The 13,429-nt window shown below is 49.4% G+C and overlaps 1 protein-coding gene across 1 annotated transcript in view; it reads left to right on the forward strand.

Moving 5' to 3' along the window:
* The window catches only part of CRACR2A (calcium release activated channel regulator 2A), a 76,000-nt gene that overhangs the window by 60,184 nt on the left and 2,387 nt on the right, over positions 1 to 13,429 (forward strand). The window contains exons 13-15 of the mRNA XM_063080123.1: positions 4,137 to 4,218; positions 4,293 to 4,407; positions 12,007 to 12,108. Of these exons, the coding sequence (XP_062936193.1) occupies positions 4,137 to 4,218; positions 4,293 to 4,407; positions 12,007 to 12,108 (299 nt within the window). The remainder of the gene's footprint in view (positions 1 to 4,136; positions 4,219 to 4,292; positions 4,408 to 12,006; positions 12,109 to 13,429) is intronic.

Genomic DNA, 13,429 nt, shown 5'->3' on the forward strand with positions numbered 1-13,429 from the left:
AGCCTATGAGTGCTGAGGACACTTTTCTGTCTCAGGCTTCAGTTTTCCCTCATCTGAAAGCGAGGGATTTGAACCAGGCCCCCGAAGACTGCTTCCAAGCCTGGGTCTCTGAGCAGACCCTCTTGGACTCTGGCTGTCTGACAAGCCACTTCCACAGGACAAGCTTCCCGTGCCCAGAGTCCTGCCTGGGGAGACTCCGCTTTCTCTCTCTATCCTAAACTGAGCCTTTCAGCATTTCTCCTGCAGTTGGGCCTCTCCCCACATGCTTCAGGTGTCCCATGCTAACTGCTGAGCCTTTTCCTACACTGTTATCACACCTGGGGCATGCTCTTGTCCCCTCCCTTCTGCCCCACTCCAGTCAAAGACTGGGAGCATCCCAAGAGAAAGAATCAGGACCCTGACAGGAAGAAGGATGGAGCCTGTGAACCAGGCCAGAAGGGTCTGACCTCGTCTGGCCATAGAGGAACAGCTGGGAGCAGCCAAGTGCACGAAGCATGGTGGCAGAGGAAGCAGTGGCTGTGGGGAAGCAGAGGCTTTGGGGAGGGCCTTCCATGGGGCAGACCCCAGAAGTCATGGCTCCAGCACAGGCCTTTGGGAGGCAAGGGGATGGATGCCAAGACCTCAGGCCCTCAAAGGTATGTCACCTGAGCAGTGTGCCTGTGTGCCTCTCCTGTCTGAAATCAGGGTCTGTTTACATTTCCAACTTGTGCCCCTGAGATGGAAGCCTCTGCAAAATAGAAAATCAGACTAATTTGCACTTCCCAGGAGGCCAATTATGGAAACACCTACAATTTAGGAAGGGGAAAAATCAAAGGTTCCAAATCAGGAATGCCCTTTATCACGCTGCTCAGAACATGCTGGAGCAGTAGCTCAAATTAGTTTCCCTGCCAAGCAACATGCCTTGCTCTGGTACACATGTCACTAAGCAGATGTCACAGCAGCCACCTGAAAGATGCTCCCTTTAAAGAGACATAACAGCCACAGAGTCATGGTCTCCTAAAGCCAAAGCAGTCCAACCTCAGAGCAGAGCTCTGGCCAGTCACCTGCCAGAGGCTGCAGCCACAGCACTGTCCAGCAACAGGGACTCGACTGTTCTTCACGGCTCACCTCTCTCATCAGAGGGTCTTACTAACGTCCTGGGCTCCACTTGCTCAGAAGAGCATGGTTTGTAATGTGAGTTGCTACAACAACTGCACTGTGAGTTGCTTTAACACAACCATGGGACTTGGGGCATCCTTAGGACTCGGTCTCCTCCTCTAAGAGCAGGTTTCTGGACCCTGCGAGCTTTCTGGAGACATCAAATGATGATTTTTGTAGAGCACCAGAGCTGAAAGGAACCTTGGAAATCGTCTGTCTACACCCTCTTGTTTTGTAAGTGAAGTCCACAAATTGGACCAATTGTTAGAGGCCAAACTCCCTGGAAGCTGGGACTCCAAGTCCAGTGCCCTTCCCATCCCTGCACGCTGGCTCACAGCCTCCCTGCCTTAAACCGCAGCCCACAAGCCAAGTGTTTCTTTCAAAAGCGGGTCCTGACAGAGTGCCCCCTGCGCTTTCTTGGCACCAGTCTGGTTTCTCTCCCACTCCACATCTCTACAGAGAAATCCCAGGAGCAGCCCCCCAGGGGTTCCCCACGACAACCTGCTGGCACTCCTGCCCCACATCCTCCTGCTGTGTGACAGCATGGGCCTGTCCTCTCCAGAAAGGCTAACATCACCCTCCTGGAGCCCAACAGCCCAGCTCTAACCCACATCTTCTCCAGAACACACTTCATGGTGACAGTTCGCTCCTGACTTCGGTCATCACTCAGGAACACATTAGACTGCAAGTTGAGGGTCACCTCACTGTGATTGTCGAATGCCACAGCTGAACTTAAAGATCACAAATGCCAATTGGGCCCCTTCATACCTGCCATCCACTCAGTTTACAGAATGAGGTGAAGCAATGTCATGAAGGTCACACTGCTGGTCAGTGGCAGAACCGAGACAGGAACGCAGAGCATGGTCTCCTGGCTTCTGGAATTTTGGAAATGGTAGTGGTCTTAAAATCAGTTTAATCCAGGCCCTCCGGCCCCAGGTTACTGTGTGTTGCCCCTCGTGCTGCGCTCCTGGGTTCTCCTAACTCATGTTTCCATGCAATGTCTCTCCACCCCTGGTACCCGGGCGGTGTCCTCCCGTCATATGGCCAGCCCTGTGGGCTCGGTCAGCGCTTCCTCGGCCTGCCTGTCTAAGGCTGCAGAGAGAGGTACAGTGCGTGTGCAGCAGGGAGCCTCACCAAGCTCCCCACGGCACAGAACGCATTTTCCCAGCACTCCTTGGTCCACCTCGCTCTCCGCAAAGCAAAGTCCCTGTCCTCTGGCAAAGAAATTAGCAGGAAGGTAGAGCAGGGCTGCGGGAGGCAGCAAAGACCCTGCTACCCCCACAGCACCCACCTGCCCTTCCTCCCGCATGCTTTGCCAGCCAGCAGAGGGCAGTGTCTTCAGGGCTCTGGACCCACTGGCTGGATTCAGATCTGGCCCAGAAGGGGTATTGGCCATGGCCGGCTTTCTCCGATCTTTTACCAGAAAGCAGGCGGCCACTCTGGCCTCCCAGAGCACAGACAGGGGAAGCCCCTCTGCTGATAGCCAAGAAGAAAACTCACCCTTGGGTCCAGCACCCAGCTGGTTGTAATCTGTTTTGACGGGAGCACTTCGCCCTGCGCTTTCCAGGTGAAAGGAAGTTTCTGTGAGAGGAGCACAAGCGTCAGAGCTGGCTTTGCAGCTCGCCACACCTGCTGGCCAGCCTGGGCAAGGCACGGCCACTCTGGACTCCCCCATCTTCATCTCTCCATGGCATGTGTGCATGTGCATCTGTGCTCATATGTGTGCAGATGACAGTGCTTACATGGATGTCACAGGGGGACACTGTGAAGACGGAAACACTGGAAAGATAAAGCCTTCTCCCAATGGGAGAAATCACTCTGTTTCTCTACCTGGACAAATCCACCCCTCTCTATGACCCTCGTCTGTGAAGCAGAGGGCCTCTAGAGTCCCTGCTGGTCCTGACATTTCAGAAGTGGATGGCCCTCCCACCTCTCCTCCACTCACAAGTTCTTAATGCACTAGCTTTTGCCTGGTGACAGTGGCTGGGATGACCTTTTCCATTTCCTGCCTCTTTGTTTTCTGTTTGGTCTCTTCTGTCTCTGTCTGTTCAAAGTTGCTGTTACTGTTTTCTGAGCCCTCCAGGGTAAGGACCTCAGAGGCCTTTTTGAAGTCTGGAGGAGATGCCCTAAAGTTCTAAGGTCTGGTACCTTAAGTGCGGGAGACTTTTTGAACATCTTTATGCATTTGTGAACACTCCTACAGGATGCAGGAGAGAGGAATGTCTGTTCCAAAGTGCGTGTATCGAGGCCCTCAGCTCTGGGCTGCTAGGGACACAGAATGCATCTCATCGCCCTTGCTTCCTCTCTCCCAGGGTCACACGATCCAGGGCAGGGTCACACTCCTGGAGTGATGATTGTGAGTGGCCCAGTGACAGGGATTAGGAGCTCTGAACCCAGCTCAAGCATGCATGTTGCCTTTGATTCCCTCCCCTACCCCTTTTCTTCTTGTCTGTCCTTCCTCTACCTGCCAACCCCCTCCCACTCCTCCTGATCCTCCTCCCCTCCTTCCTCCTTCTCTTCCACGTACCTTTGGATTGGCTGATGGAGAGGATTTTAGGCAAAAAGAAAGAAAGAGAGAAAAGAAATTTGGGGACAGTCTTCTTCCTCCACCTTCCCAATGAGGGAGTAAATTCATGAATGACAATTTTCTTTTCATTGGTATATTGCTTTCACCTATGTGAGCTGACTTGATCCTTACATAGCATCCCTGAAGAGGATATGGACGGCATTTCAGGGATGAGCCTGCAGTTCAGAGAGGTTAAGTGGTTTGAGCAAGGTCCCATGGCTAATAAGTGACAGAGACAGGACGAGAACTCAGGTCCCACGCCTCCCCATCTGGGGCTCTGTCCATTTCCCCACATCGCCTCCCAGGAGCTGCCCGGGGGGTTGTTGCCCTGGGTGTGATGTGATTCCAGACACATTGCAAGCATCATGTCCTGATTTGGAAGTGAGGATGCCCCTGGTCCAGGGCAGCCCTGACGGTCTGTTCCACCTCGCAGGCATCGATTACCGTGTGAAGACAGTGAACGTGGACGACTGTCGGGTGGCCCTGCAGCTGTGGGACACAGCTGGGCAGGAGAGGTGAGTACTGTCCCTGCAGGTCTGGGCTCCAGAGGAAGGCCGTGCACCCCTGACCCGTGGCCCTTCTGTGGCAGGTACCGCTGCATCACGCAGCAGTTCTTCAGAAAGGCCGATGGTGTCATCGTCATGTACGACCTCACAGCCAGGCAGTCGTTCCTGTCGGTCCGGCAGTGGCTGAGCAGCGTGGAGGTGAGCTGGCCGCCTCCCCGGGCACGCCCCTGCTTGCTCTTGCTTCCCCTCCTCTCTGCCAGCTCCCTCCAGCCCTCTGCACTTGCAAAACCTGATTCAGAGCTCACCTTCTCCAGGAACAAACCGTAAGTCCCCAGGACCAGGCTTCTTACTGGGGATCCAGAAGTGAACAGTCCCTGCCCTCACGGAGAGAGGGGACTTGAGAAATAGAGATTACGCCAAGAGTTGTGTCATTACGGTTGCTATGTGCTATGAGTGAGTGGGATGGATTGGGGGAGGGGCACAGAGCGGAGTGTTAAGGAAGGTGTAAACTGAGTCACAACTGCGTCTTTCTAGCTCCAGTAGGCCCAGCTGTGTCCTGTCCAGAGCCGCACTGTGCAGTGTTTGGGGGCCTCTGTCAGAACCCTTCACACAGGGGAGGTGGATCTGTAATGAGAGGGCTCCGGGCTCAGCCACAGCCAAAGGCCTGTCCAGGGCCCCAGAACACCTGCACTCCCCGTTGAGTCCTGAACAGCCTGTGAGACCGCTTCCTTGATTCAAGCATGCAATGCGCTGCTTGTGAGTGATTTTTACTTCCTGCCCATCTACATGCTCTTCCTCTACCACTCAATGCAGGCTTCTCGAGGCCAAGGGCAGTGTGGATGAGCCACTTATTTCTCTTTAAAGGGCCTTGGCTGATTCTTTCAAAAAATATCCAAGTAGGATGTTCCAGTCCCTTCCACCAGCAGGATCCGTCGTTTGTTCATTTATTTTCAAAGCACTGCCAGGCACTGTTCTGGGGCCTGTAAATTAAAGCAGCAAATAAAAGAGATGATGCTCCTGCCCTCCTGGAGCTTACACTCAACCCTCCTCTGCATCCTGTAAGGCCCTACGTACTCCACCACTCACTCATCACAGTGCCCCGTCACTTGTCACACTGCCGCAAATCACATACATTTACTGGCTGTGTCCCCTAGAGGACTCTGCCTCCCGAGGACAGAAGGGGCATCTTTGTCATTGTAACCTGGGTGCCTGGCATGGGGCCCTACAGAACTAGTGCCCAGCACATGCTGAATGTGTGAATGCATGCTAAATCGCTGTGAGGGCAGAATATGGAGGGGCTAATTTCTTCATCCCTTTGGCCCTGAGATCTATGACTGCTCCCTCCAAATCTGTTCCTCTTACACTGCTGGTCACACCCCCTTTCTGTACAGTTCATCTGAATCCTTCTGATTACCAGAAAAATAAGGAGCAGAATAGAAGCCAGATTAAAATATTTCTCAGAAGCTCACTTAATACAAATTATTTCTCAAAATTACTGTGCCGAAAGCACTTACAAATGGGAATATGTAAGTTTTGAAAGATAGCGGATTGTCTGCATGCCAAGCTAATAATGGAAGCAAATGGTATGGGTAAATCTGGCAGTAATTCTTATTTAAACTTTGGAATTTATAACGCGATCTTTATTTCTTTCTTGTGTTGGTAGCACCAGCATATTCATCGGTGTCTTCCTCACAGAAGTTGAGCACCAGGAGAGACTTTAGGGATTAGCTAACTTGGTGGTTCTCAGACTTTCTTTCTTGGCGCCCTGGAGTCCTACTGACGTTCCCCAGAGTTTGGGGCAGAGCAGGGAAAGGTTTGGTGGTCACAGTCCGAGGTCCCTAATCCACCTGTCTCAGCCAGATGCTCCGCTTCTTTCAGTCTGTAAATTAAAGTTCCAGGTACCATTTTGTTGGACAAAAGGGTTCCATCTCATTCTAAAATGAAGAAATTGAGGCCATTGCTTCTCCAAGGTCACCTGTTCTTTTCCCAGCCACAGACATTTCATTGTCCCCCAATATCTAAGTTTTGGTGTACACTAAAGCTGGGCAGAAGCAGTCCAAGTGGTCCGGGGTTAATGGAAGTGAGTGGAGACAAATTTATGGAACTATGCTCTCTGCCATCATTAGGGGGATGTAGTTCCTAAGGCTCCTGTTTTGCAGAGAGAGCCTGGGACCTAGAAGGAGAGGAATATCAGGTGAAGTTTGGTGGCGGAGGTGAAGGAATCTCTGCAGTCTGAGGTATGAGTTCAGCCATTCTCCAGAACACCAGGTACCAAGCACTGGAGGTTTGACACGTTCCTTTGTGGGACAGGGCTGAGAAACATCAGCATGCGGCTGGAAAGATGCCCACAGAGACCCTGGAGAGTCTATGGGCTCATGTATGGGCCAGGCTGAGGTGGTAAATCCATGCATGGTTAACTCAGAATTATCTATGTGTGGATGCAGCTTTTCTGTATAATTTTTAGTTTGAATTTTTCCTTTTTTAAAATCTTTAAAAAGGTACAGTTAAACTCTAAATGATCATTCCAAACCTAGATGGACATCAGAATCATCCGTGTAGCTTTTAAACAAAACAGATGTCAGGGCCTTCTCTCCCAGATAGAATGATTCAGAACCTGAAAATAAAAAAAATTAAAAATTACCAGCCCCCCAGGTGAATTTGATTCGCCGCCACCACAGTTCCCAGTCTAAATAAGTGCTTCCCTAACTCTAATATACATGGGAGTCTCCTGGGGATTGTGTTAAAAAGCAGCCTGTGATGCAGCAGATCTGGGCGGGGGTCTGAGATTCTGCATTTCTAACAAGTTCTCAGGTGAGGCCGATGCTCTTGGTCCAGGGACTACCTTCGAGTAGCAGGGCTCTGAATCTTTTTCAAAGATGTCTGTGACCCTCCACTAAGAATTTACGGAGCATCCGCCACATGTCGTGCACTCACTGGGCACTTGGGAGGACTCGGTGGGATAGACCAGGAAAGCATCCAGTTCAGTGGCACAGGTTCCGGAGCACGCACAGGAAGCGGCGTCAAACATCGGAGCGTGTGTTGAAGGTGTGGAATGAGGGCATCATGAATGCAATTATTCTTCAGATCCTTGAAGAGCTAAGTCATTCCGCCTTGGCAACCAGCAATCAGACGTGTCAGGTGACAGATGAAAACTTGACACCTAATTTGATCTGAGGGGAAGTGAAAATAATAAGTACTTTATTTCTGTGCAGCACCTTATTTTTCTAAAGAGCTCCAAGCACTTTACAACTCCCTCGCCTGGAGAAGGGAGGGCTGAGGGGGAGCTTTAATAACAGGCTTCAGGGTTCTGAAGCCTTATTGTTAAGTGAGTGGTGGCCAGCTGCTCGCAGAACCCCTTCTTCCCTCAACCTGCAAAGCAACACACAGAGAAAGGGCCTAACTTGCCACACTCGGGCGAGATGTGTGCTTGGAAGAGGTTGCGTGGGGCGGAAACAGACGTTCGGGGGAGGTGTGGAGTTCCCTGAAAAGGAGGTTCTTAGCACCCAGCTCAGCCACTTCCTGGCCAGGAAACTTTGGCCAGTTATTCCGTGAGGGAATGACCAAAAGCCCTAAAAGGCTCCTCCTGGCCCCCAAATTCTACAGTGTAGAGTTTTTGACTCTCTCAGATGGGCCACAATGGAACAGGAGCCTGTGTGGGTGAGCGAACTCTGGAGGGTCCATCCAGTGCAGAAGAACTAAAATCCTTTCGTTCAAGAGAACACGTGCCCCACTTGATGAGGTGGGAGGGTTCTGCCCTCACAACTGTTCTCCTACATCATTCTACCTAGTCCTCTCCCCACCTGGGCAGCATTACCTTGCCTGCAGGCCTCCTGCCGAAGAGGCCCAAGCTGGACCCAGACACACCCTGTGCCGATTCTCCTGTGCTCCCTGTAGGACTTCAAAGTAGGTGGTCGCTCCCACCAGCTCAGCATGCCCAGCCCACTCCCTCCCCTTTCTCATCTCCATTGGGTAGAGCTGGTTTAGCCATTCCAATCTGGAGAAGAAACTGGTCAGCCCTAAGGGCTCCATGTTCATACCATGGACAAATTGAACATCTGAAGACTTTGGGGCCTGTATCAGGGAGAGAAAACAGAATATGAGAAAGGTATAAAAGCCCATATGGGCTGGTATTTCCCCCAAATCCAGATTGTTGGTCCCCAGTGTTTGCAAGCCTGGGCTGCCAAACTTCTTGTTTAGATCTTGTTGTCACTCTGACAGTGCTATTGTTAGGCCTACAAGCCAAGCAAGTGGAATAGGGCTGGAGTGGCTAAGCCTAATAGACCGGTGCCTCTGAGCTGGAAATAAAACTTGGAGATTAACCTAATGCAACCTCTTGTTTTATAGGTGAGAAAAAGTAAGATCCAAAGAGAGGAGGTGACTTGTCCAAAGACACCCACAGCTTGTCAGTAGCACAGCCGGGACTAGAATCTAGAGCTTTGCCACTGCACCATGCTCTATTGTCACTTGGTCTGTGGCTGAAATCTGCTGCTAAAGAATAGGTGTTAATTTCTTTCCCAGTCCCTCTTGCTTCAGTCTCAGAGCAGAACGATTCTTCAGCTCGAGGGGGCCCAGCCCACTTCCCTCTCCCTTCCTGGGCTGCAGCTAGATCTCATTCTGTGATCTTTGTCATTGGTGACAATGTGCAGCACGGAGCAAAAAATAGCAGTTTGATTTTTTTTCCCACGTTCCAAGTTGAGCTTGGAGTGCTGGCAGTTTAAAACGAACTACACAAATAAATCTTGTTTTGACTCATAGTCCAGGGGGGGTGGATAAATATGGAAACCCCCAAGATATAATTTTGCAGTCATTTTTTTCTTAGCATAACTGCATACTTTAATGTGCTGAGAAATTTTTTGTTCTGGCTCGAGAGAAATAGCAGCACTATCCCAGCTAAGTGCTTTTTCATGCCTCCAAGCAAATAGATATTAAAACACACACACACACACACACTCCAACCAACCAAACCCAACAGCTGCACATTCTGAGCTGAATGCCAATCCTCTGCTCCAAGTTGACATCTCTTGTTATTTAAAGTTAGAGATGGGAAGTCTTTAGAATTTCAACAAGTGTGTCTTCCAACAAGCTCAAGTTCAGAAAAAGGCAGCTAAAATGATCGAAGTGTGTAGAAAGGGTTCACTGTTAGAGGGTCATAGACAGAAACTGGATCTAAAAGCCTATTTTAGAGATCAGAGAATAGAGACTCAGAGAAGACTCACTCGGGTGAGTCACACAGAAATGGTGACAGAGTCAGGGCAGAGCCCAGGTGTCCTAAAGAGAGATTGTATGCCTCTTCACTCTGACCAGTCACGCCTGTGGGAATCTTGCCAACGTCTATAATAATATCAACAACAGAAGTTGGGTCTCTAATAATATCAACAACAACCTGAGACTTATTCACCAAAGGCCCAGAGGCTAGGAGTGCACTTTGGACTTTTAAAAGGAAGTGTTGCTTCACCTACTGGGTAATTATGAGCATCTTTGTGCCAAGCAGTATACAGGCTGAAAACCTGGTTAAGTATGAGAAAGGTATAAAAGTTGGGCGGATAGTTCAAGTCAGAGAGGACCACGAGACACCCACGCCCTGTGTCAGAGGCTGACCTTGGGCCGGGTAACAATGACTGACTGCCTGTGACAGTTAGCGCGCTCTCTGCCCTTATGTGTCTCCTCGTTTTTCTGTCATATCTTTGGAGATGGGCCTCATTCTGCTTTAACAGTGGCAGGCCAGGGAAGGGAAGTGAGTTGTCCAGAGTGGTTGTGTAAGAGAGAACAAGGCAAGACAGAAACCACAGCTCCAGCTGGGTGCTTGGTCTCTTTCCTGCTCCTTATAAGCTCTTTTATTCTTCTATCCAGGAACTGCTTTAAGAAAGAAAGAAGGTAGGTTGCCCTCTCTCTTCCCAGGAGGCAGCTGCATGTGGTGCACGGGGCCCAGGGGTTGGGCTTGTGATCCATGCCCACTTCAGCCTGTCTGGAAATTCAGTGTCCTCTTTGCAAGTGAGGGACTGAAGACGCCCATTCCCAGTAATAACAGAAGCCAGGGCAGAATTCTACCCCAGACTTCAAGTCTGATGCTCATATTTTCAGAAACTTTCCATGTCAAGAAATCTCACAAGCCTTAGTCATTCCTCACACATAAATCTACAAATATATCTCTCTCGTGTGCTCTAAACAGCAAGCCTTTTGGCCCATTTTCCTTCTACTTCCTCTTTTCTTCCTTTTCTGTGAAAAACTCTTCATGCAAGTCTTCTGTCGCAAAGCACAGTCAGAGAATTGGGAGTATTCCCACCAGCTAACACCTTGGCTAACAGGGAGCCACAGAATTCCATAGATGCCGTAAGTGGGTTTCTCACTTTCAAATAATTGGAATGTGGTATGATCCACTTAACTCATCAACTACAGTGCACATAATGTAATCTACTTTTGATGGGTCAGAAGACACTGTAAGATCTTGTTGTACCTTTGAGTCATCATTACAAACATTAATTATCATATTACCAATGGATAGCATGTCTAGAGAGTTTTAGTTAATAAGACACCAAGTAGCAGAGAATTCATTGGAAATAAGAATTTAGAGAAAAAAGTTAGAGAACTGTAGACCCATATACAATGAATGTTCTTTTGGATTCTCTGAGCCCTAATGTTCTCGTTTAATAAATGAGAATGTTTTCCACTACTGAACCTCAATAAAGATGAATCCGCAGATTAAGGAAATATTGAGGCTTAATTTAAATTGTAATTGCATTTAAACTTAAAACAGGTGTATTTATCAGATGGACTTTGGACATGTATTTGAAATGGTGAGGTAAAGTATTTGCAGAATCGGCAAAACTAAACTGCTTATTAGCTTCCGTTATCCCACAGCCCCTCTATTTAGTAAAGCATTTAGCTACAATGAATAACTATTGTTACCAAATTATGATTAAAAGCCCCTAATTAAATATTGCACAAAGTAAAAACAACAACCTGCTCACATGGGGACATCACCATATTTACTCAGTGAACAGCTGCCCCTTTGTGCACCCTCAGGAGAGGCTCATATAGTGCCTCCTCCCCAAGAACAGGGACAGAGACCCCAGGTGCAGGCCCTGGCTGATACGCACAGCCGTTGGAGGAGAAAATGGGGTCAACAAGCTGAATAAACCTGTTACTTCTGACCCAAGAAGTGCAGCTGCTGTGGCCACATAGATCTTCCTCGTGCAGGACTTTCTTCAGAGTCAGAGCACCCAGCAACAGGGATCGGGAGCACCCACCCCCAGTTAGACACACAGCAGTCGTTTATGGAGCACTATGGGCCCAGTATCACAAACCAGATTTGGATCCAAGCTTCAGGGGGCTTATGTGCCAATGTGAGGCCTCTGGAGATGCCACTTCTAATCAAAGCGGCCTCCAGAACACCATGAAACCATGCTGCATTAATCCCCTTGGTTTATTAGACTAAGTCTGGTCCGTAAGGAATGCCCTCAGGGTGCTAAGAAGTTCACCAGTGTCAACTGTCCCTCACCCTCCCCAGCACACTGGGGGACCTGCATGTTCCAGCCAAGCTCCAGGGAGAGTGGTGAAAGGGGAGCAGTCATTGCACAGATCGGGACTGGGCATCTTGCAGAATCATGGTAAACTTAGGCTCTCAGAGAAGGCGGCTGTCCCGCTCAGCTTTTGGAATGACTCTATTATCACGTGGCCTGTTGTGATAGAAGAGGATTCTCATATTTGATTGTATCTTTCCAGCCAGCATTTTAAGCCTGTGCTTCTGGGTTCTCCTTACGGATTCTTCTCTCAGTTGGGGGATTATCTGTTCTGCAGAATGCTGTGGGAGACCAAGTTCCTGTTCTTCTGCTGGGCAATAAACTTGACAACGAGAAGGAGCGGGAAGTCCCCCGGGGCCTTGGAGAGCAGCTTGCTAAGGTAAAGAGCAAGCATTTCCATCTGTCTGGACAGAGAGGGACCACCCCCCCACCCCCCCGCCCAGGGCAGTCGGGCACATGCCCAAGAGCCTTGGTGGGAAACCTCTCTGGAAGCCCCGTGAGAAAGAAGCGACTGGGCAGGATGGGTGTCTTGGCATCCTGGGAACAGCCCAGCTGCTGTGCATGTGGAACTTTCCAAAGAAAGCCACAGATTGCAAGATGGAGCTGGCTAGGGACCACTAGGGTATGGGGAATTATCCTAAATGCTCTTCCTTGGAACTCAGAATTATCAGCTTATTTCAGTCCCCCTCTGATTCTTGAATCCCATCATCTGTGTTTCCACTGATCACTTGGGGATGAGAACTCACTGTCCTTAAGGCAACATGTTCTTGGTTGCACTGCTCTGTTAGAGAGTTTATCCTTCCTATCAAAACCGAGCCTCCAAGCTGTGAACTCAAGATCAACTCAGGAGATGCACTGGGAAACCTACCATTAAGATAAGCCCCAGCCCTCTTGCCCAAGAATGGAGTTAGCGGGACTTAATGGAAATCAGGCAATGAAATGAAGGTCCTGGGCTTCTTTTATCACCGCAGAGTTTGGTTTTCCTGCAACTGTGTACCTGGGAGGATGGGGGTGCTTGCCCGCCCTAGGATTCTAGAATGCTTATTTGCTCCAAACAGGGGCTCATGAGCTGAGAGCCTGTAAAAATGAGCACAGATGGTAAGATTCAAGGAAAAAGGAGGGGGCCGGGCCCGGCAGGTGTCTATGTGAAGGGTCATTAGACAGTTACTTGTGCATGATTCTGAAATTCAAACAACTCTGAAAACAGAAGAGTTTTGTTTTGTTTTGTTTTCATTTCATCTGGCAGAAGAATCTGACCAGAACTGACATGAGGCTATTTATGGTTTTTACTTCACTTTGAGTGACTATTTGAATATCTCCCTCAATAAATATTAATATGTTTGATAATAGGGTGCTGTACCAGACTATCTGAGAGTATTATAGAATATATAGTACCTACATGTATTACCTTTCTAAAATTCAAAAAATTCTGGATTCCAAAATACATCTGGATCCAAAGATTTTGGATAAGGGACTCCAGACCCATGTTCTTATTATCCCAGTTTCTTTTCTTTTTCTCTTTTCAGTCAGTGAGAAAACACTGAGACTCAGGAGCTGAGTGGCACATTCTCGTGACCACGCAGTTGGCAGGTGGGGGGGTCAACACCGGGAGCGGGAGGACAGACCGTGTCTCCCACGTCTAGGTCCTGTGCCCCTCTGCTCTTCGACAGACTGGCCCAGAGGCAAAGCGTGGGCAGAGG

The sequence above is a fragment of the Cynocephalus volans genome, chromosome 1, assembly GCF_027409185.1.
Source record: "Cynocephalus volans isolate mCynVol1 chromosome 1, mCynVol1.pri, whole genome shotgun sequence".
NCBI classification, from domain to species: Eukaryota; Metazoa; Chordata; class Mammalia; order Dermoptera; family Cynocephalidae; genus Cynocephalus; species Cynocephalus volans.